Raw genomic sequence first — 7,000 nt, forward strand, 5'->3', positions numbered from 1 at the left:
GGGTCCACCCTCCAGCCCCCTTGTTTTTTTTTTTTTTGTTTTTTTCCTTTTGAGACAGGTCTTTGATAGTCAGCCAAGCAAGGCTGGCCTGGAAGTCACTAAGTAGTCCAGGCTTGTCTTTAACTTTTGGCAACCCTCTTTCCTCTGTCTCCCGAGTGCTGTGATTACAGGTGTGTGCCACCACACTCAGCTAAGTTTTAGAGTTTAGTATGGTGAAGAAGTGAGTATTGAAGCTGCACCAGGAGTTTTGGGGCTCATATATAAAATTAATGTTCTCAGCTGAGTCTGGAGGTACAGATCTGAATCCTAGCTACTTGAGAAACTGAGGCAGGAGGATCAAAAGTTCAAAGCTGTCTGGGATACAGAATGACTTCAAGACCAATATGAGAAAATAAAAAGAAGTCTGGAGATGTAGCTCAGTGGTAGAGTGCTTGCCTAGCATGCACCCTAGTTCCATCAGTTCTCAGGACCATACGCAAAATAAAAGCAGACATTAGTGTCCTCATTTGCCTGTTAGGGGACTCTTAGCTTCTCTTCAGGGAAGCTGCTGGTAGATTTAGCATCATTAGACAAAGAGCTCGGGGTGGGCGGGATACTACTCTGATGTGGCCAGGAGCAGGCTGGACAGTGCAGAGAAGCTGGGAGCTGCATTGTCTACTACCCAGTGGGACTGGGGCTAGCCTGTAGGGCACTGAAACAGGTGAGGGTCCAGTCACTTTCACTGAAGCAGGTCAGAGCAGGCTATTCAGCCAAATCTCTGGACTCCCACTGGGTACTCAGCAGCAACTGGTGTGATAGAACACATTGACTCCAGAGTTAAGTTCCAACCAGCTCTCAGAGGTTACCTCCTGCCCCCTGAAAATTCAGCCCCCCATCCTTTAAAAAAAATTATTTATTGTGTGTGTGTGCTCATACATGTGCATACCATGGTGTGTATGGATGTTGGAGAACAACTTTCAGGGGTTGGTTCTCCTTTCTTGTGGGACCCAGGGATGGAACTCAGGCTTGGCTGCAGGTACCTTTATTAGCTAAGCCATCTCCCTCCCTTCCCCTGCATTTTTAAAACATGTAATCCAGCTTCCCTCAAAATCCTGATCCTTCTGCTCTCACCTCCCAAGTGATGGGATTACAGACCCAGGCCACCACCCCTGGCTTTTCTTTAAAGTGCTGTGGGCACTACCACTCTACCTGAGATTCTCTTCTCCGGAATTGGCTGGAAGCAGAGCATGTTCCCAAGACTAGCCATTTGCCGCAAACAGTTTCAGTTGAAGACAGATGTTTCGAATAGTCTTCAGTGTTAGAATCTGAACTGTCAGCATCCTTGGTTGTGGGGCTGCCTCTTCTCTCAGTGCATGTGTTCTTGTAATTCTGAAAGGAAGCTCAGCCTGTTTCCTCCTTTCAGATTGTCTCCCACTCTAGTGGTGGAGAGGTACTGAGAGCAGCTTGCTAGATGTCATCCTGTGTTCCTGGCCTCCAGGTCCTCAGTCTGGGAATAGCTGTCTTCATCTGGCCCACTCATGCCTTGGCCCTTTATCCATGCTAAACTGAGAAGTCCAAAAATGAGTGCACTGCCAGGGTTGCCAGTCTGGCTAGGCGCTAGTCTCATGACTGGCATCCAGCCTTGTGCTCTGCCTCAGCTGAAGTGCTAGACATAGTGCCAGTCACTTGGCTACAGAAACCAGTGTCCTCCTCTCCCCTTCTTACTGCTGGTCAGTTCAGAGGAGCTGTGGTTTGTTCAGGAAGCACTGAGCTCCGAGTCAGAACGGTGGGGGAAGCAGCTCTGCTGTGAGGCAGACCGGCTGGGTTTTTGCTGTGGTCAGTGTGATTTGCTTTGAGGGTGCTTAGAAACCCCAGCCTGGTCCCTGTCCTTATGCCACATATAGTCAAGGGGCTCTTGTAGGTATGCTCACGACTCCTGCAGAAAGCAGCAGGTGGCACAGGGCCAAGAGGAAGTGTGACTGAAACTGTCCACTCATAGCCCAGTTGCCGTAGTGAGAGAACTTGGTGGGAAACCAATTCTGGTGTCTGGGATGATGCAAGCGGGCTGTTCGCTGTCCCAGGAGAGGGCATAGGCACTGAGGGGCAGGCACTGGCTTTGGCCTGTTTGTGGCATTGCTCCCTGGACTTCTTCCTCTTTTCCCAGATGGACTCCATTTCTAAGGAGGGGTATTCCAACTGTTGTCTCCCCAGGAGCTCTCAGAGGAGGTACCTGGGACAGTCTGAGCACAGGAGAGCTTATTTCTTTGGGAGACAGTCCCTGGCCTGATAGCCTGTGCCTGTGGTAATAGCAAGAGCTACTGTTCTTAGTGTTAGGCCCTTAGCTAAGAGCTTTGAAAGCATTTGCACTTGTACCAGATCTGGTGGCATGTACCCATAATCCCAGCACTTAGGAAGGCACGTGGATCAAGAGATCAAGGTCATCTTCTGTTATAGCTAGTTCAAGGCCAGCTTGGGCTACATGAGACCCTGCCTCAAAAAAACCACAACCAAAAGCATTCATACTCTTTAGTCCTCACAGCTACCCATTGAGGGAGCCCTTCTGCAAAAAGAGAGATGAGGTTCTGGCACTAAGTAACTTGTCCAAGTTCTCACAGCTAGTTAACAGCACAGTCAGTAGCAGCATAGCCAGTAACAGCACCGCCAGGACTTTTCTTTTTAGATAGGATATATATATATATCCCAGGCTGGCCTTGAATTTGCTATTTTCCTGCCTTAACCTCCTCAGGGCTGGGATTACAGACATACGCCACTACACCCAGTACTCAGCTATGATTTGCTCTCAGGCCTATGTGACTTCAGAACCCTCAGTTTTAAGGCTCTGAGTTGGGAAATAAGAAAAAGGAAAAAAAAAAGAAAAAGAAACATGGACTGTAGTTGGTCAAGTTCTTTAACAGCTGCTCTGGTGTGTGACCTGGTGGGCTGGTCTGGCTTAGAGAGGTAGTAAGGCCGCCCAGTACAATGGAAGTTTGGACAGGATCGTGTTTGTATCCAAGGGTGACCTTGGACAGCTGTTTATCTCTCGGGGAGCTAGCTACAGCTTGATCATCTATGAACAGTGACAGTACTTTCCTTATGGGGTCACAGTGAGGGTCCTTGAGACAACATATGAAAGAAGGTGTCACATGTTAGATGCCGTTCATTGCCAGGGTGTAACTGGCCCAGAAGTAATGCTGCTGCTAGGTAGGTGTCCTCATCCCATGGACAGTCTGCTTTCTAGCCTTCCAGTGAATCATGAAACTAGCTTCCTGTTCCCCAGAGTCACCCCCTGCCCCTGTAGTTGTGAACCTGTGTGATGGCTTAAGCTGGTGGGCAGGGAGACTACATACAAAATGGAGGGCTACTAGAGGTATCAGGGGCATTTTGGGTAGTGATTGAATATTTTTTGTGTCTAGGTCAATGTCAGAGCCTGAGGGAAGATGACAAGGGATAGAGACACAGTCCTCACCCTCAGGGCATGAGAACAGCTCTCTGTAGACAAGTGTCACCCAGTGGCCATCCCTATGTCATGACTTGGCTGCTGGCTAAGGCTGGAGGACAGTAGAGAGGATTTGGAAGGACTGGGAAGGGATGGTAGGCAGAGCGTCAGCACCCTCCTCCCCCTTCTTCACAGACTTGTGTCATCCGGGCCTGGGACCGAAGCAAGCCTCTGCTCTTCTGCCCTGCCATGAATACTGCCATGTGGGAGCACCCCCTCACTGCACAGCAGGTGGGCCAGCTCAAGTCCTTTGGCTACATGGAGATTCCTTGTGTGTCCAAGAAGTTGGTGTGTGGAGACCAAGGTGGGCTTTTTGCCACACTCACAACCCAGATAGCTGTGGTAGGGCCTCTGCTTTGGGGTCATCTCTGGGTTCTGTGGTCCAGTGATCCTGTGGCCTGTTGTGATCTTGGGCAGAATTATTCTCTGAGAGCTCAGCTCTCACTTCGAAACAGAATTCCTAGCACACAGCACAAACACTGCTAACGATCTGCTGTTTACTGGAATGACTCTTAGGGTTATCTTGGGAGGGATATGATGGATCTGGCTCAGGCACAGCTGGACTTGGCTCCTCAGGCTTGGGTTGTGTAGGTGGGGTACACACAGGAGATCTGAGTGATGGCCACAGACAATGTTAGTTCTCAGCTACAACAGAACTTTGCTTCCAGGTCCAGGAGCCATGGCCGAGGTGGAGACCATTGTGGATAAAGTGAGAGAAATGTTCTTCCAGCATGCCAGCGTCCAGCAGAGTTGAACTGGGATTTATGTTGTGGTGTCCTCTGTACCCACCATGTATTCAGCCTCAGCTGGTGAAGGACATCAGCTAAATATGAAGGTCCTGGGTTTGCTGAGGAGGGTCTGGCCTGGGCCTGCTCTGAACTTCCCCAGAGTCTGACCTGCTCCATGTTAAAGTGGACCACAGACCCAGGTTCCACCTGCTTTCTGGACCCCTCCCCATTTCTTACTAGGATAGGCCTAGTAAGCTAGGCGAACATGCTACCATGCTGTCTCCATGCTCCTGGGAGGATGACTGAGTGACTGAGAGACTTCCTGCCAGAAACTGTTTTTAAAAGCACCATGGCTGAAGCTGGGCATAGGGTCCCAGGCCTGTGAATGTGACGACAGCCTGCTTCAAAACAAGAAATATGGAGGCTCAAGATCTTTGGCATGACAGGTTCCTGGCCAGGCCTTAGGAGCTTCCATTCTTTGGTGCCCAGGTGCCATGCAGAGTTGGAAGTCTGTGAGGTGGCAGGGCTTTCCAATTTCCCATAGACTGTACCTTGAGGTTGGGGTTGCTGGGAATTAAGAGAAGTAGACTTTTAGGAGACTCTGTCCTTCTTTTACATCCTGTTTGTGGTCTCAGCTATCAGAGACATTGGCAGTTAATGAAGCTTGGGAAGGTTCTGGCAACTGACCAGCACACTCACATCTCCATACAACATGGATGATTAAGCTCTGAACCCAGACAGCCCCGAGTTCAAATCTCAGCCCTGCCACTTGTCAGCTGAGAACATTGGCTTGGAGGACTTTGTCTTTCTTTCTGATCCTTACTTTTCCCATCTGTTTGATCATCCTTCCCTCATGGAGTTGTTGAGAGGATTAAGTGAGATAATATGTGAAAAATGCATTTGTCTCCTGTACCCAGTAAAAATACATTCCAGGGCTCCCAGCAGATGGTTAAAACTACAGAGAGTATAGAACCTTCTATATACTATGTGTTTTTCCATAAATACATGCCTATATCAAGTTTTAATTGATAATTAGGTACAGTAAGAGATTGACAACGGTTTTCATTTTATTCTGTAATAAACTATTTTCCACACTAATAAAATGGAACAATTAAAGATGTATTCTAGTGCCAGTATGGTGGTGTACGCCTTTAATCCCAGCACTTAGGAGGCTGAGGCAGGCAGATCTCCGTGAGTTCAAGGCCAGCCTGGTCTACATAGTGAGTTCCAGCCCAGCTGCGGCTACAGGGAGACCCTGTCTCAAAAAGACCAAAAAAAAAAGTACTCTAACAGAGGCCAGCAAGATGGCTCAGTGGGTAGGTAAAAGGACTTGCCAAGCCTGACTACCTGAGTTCAATTTCAGGGACTTGCTTGGTGGAGGAAGAGAACAGACTCTGACCTTCACTCTATGGCATGTGTACATGTGCACACATACACAAAAATAAAATGTAATAAGAGCTTTAAAGAAAATACTATAATAGAAGCTCTGTGAACATGGTCACTTAGCAACCTCGACATACAATTATTTTTAATTTTATTATTTTTATTTTATGTGTATGAGTGTATTGCCTACATGCAGGTAGGTGCACCTGTATCATGCAGTGCCCATAGAAGTCAGAAGAGGGAGCTGGATCCCCTAGAACTGGAGTTATGGACCGTTATTAGCCACCATGTGGGTGCTGGAAGTCAAACCTGGGTCTTCCACAGGAGCATCCAGTGCCCTTAACCACTGAGCCATCTCTCCAGTCCAACAAAACAATTTTTTAAATCTTATTAAGTCAAGAACTTGTACTCTTTCATGGAAAGGAAGCTCCTTACAGCTTCTCTGCCTTATATGAATTTCCAGCATCACTATTCTTATGCTTTGGGGCCATTATTAAGATAAGGGTTACTTGAACATAAGCTCTGCAGCACTGCTGTAGTTGATGTGATAACTGAGACAGCTTGTAAATAGACGACTGCCAATCAGGTAGCATATACAGCATGGATACAGTGGGCAGAATGATTTGTGTCTGGGTTGGGACAGAGTGAGAAGTGTGATATTTCATCATGTTCCTCAGCACAGCATGTGATTTTAAACATATGAATTGTTTCTATAGGCCAGGCATGGTGGCGCACGCCTTTAATCCCAGCACTTGGGAGGCAGAGGCAGGCAGATCTCTGTGAGTTTGAGGCCAGCTTGGTCTCCATAGAGAATCCAGGCCAGCTGGGGCTACAGGGATACCCTGTCTCAAAAAGACCAAAAAAAATAAAATAAAATAAAAAATAAAAATGAATTGTTTCTATAAACTTCCATTTAATATTTTCACACTGCAGTTAACAGAAAGCAAAACTGCAGATAAGTGGGGACTACTGTTGCCACCGTACCTAATACCTGGAACACGGTAAAGGTCAAATGAATGGAAGTTAAGACTGTGCATACACACATGGCAGGGGCTTTCTTAACATTTACTGGAACAGTTCATCTCATGTTTAGGAAAATTAAGGCTCAGATCTTAAGCAAACATGGCCCTTTATAGAAGTGACAGGCAAACCATCAGCCGGGTTGCAACCTTCCCTGAGTCCATGCCTCTGGCTTGCTTCTTACTCCCCAGTTTGAACCCTCTGACTCTCATCCCCAGCTTGTTGCACTTGCCTGAAGGTATATGCACTGTTGACAGTACACATGACCTGGAGGACTAGTATCCAGAGAGACTAGTAGTCTGACCTAGAAACCCCTTGCTGTCCTGCTTTTGACCTAATGACTCTTAGATGTAACTGTTGTAGTAAAAGGTTTGTTTGTATTTGCAGCTGGGGT

At 47.5% G+C, this 7,000-nt stretch overlaps 1 protein-coding gene across 5 annotated transcripts in view; it reads left to right on the forward strand.

Moving 5' to 3' along the window:
• The window catches only part of Ppcdc (phosphopantothenoylcysteine decarboxylase), a 28,626-nt gene extending 23,301 nt beyond the window's left edge, over positions 1–5,325 (forward strand). For 4 of the 5 annotated variants that reach the window (XM_008836522.2, XM_029565102.1, XM_029565101.1 and 1 more), the window contains 2 exons: positions 3,611–3,779; positions 4,144–5,325. In XM_008836522.2, coding sequence (XP_008834744.1) covers positions 3,611–3,779; positions 4,144–4,229 — 255 coding nt within the window. In that variant the 3' untranslated portion in view covers positions 4,230–5,325. The remainder of the gene's footprint in view (positions 1–3,610; positions 3,780–4,143) is intronic. The other variant, XM_008836523.2, reaches the window with a different exon arrangement.
• The last annotated feature ends 1,675 nt before the right edge of the window (positions 5,326–7,000 follow it).

Source organism: Nannospalax galili, unplaced genomic scaffold (assembly GCF_000622305.1).
Source record: "Nannospalax galili isolate Female #2095 unplaced genomic scaffold, S.galili_v1.0 scaffold54, whole genome shotgun sequence".
NCBI classification, from domain to species: Eukaryota; Metazoa; Chordata; class Mammalia; order Rodentia; family Spalacidae; genus Nannospalax; species Nannospalax galili.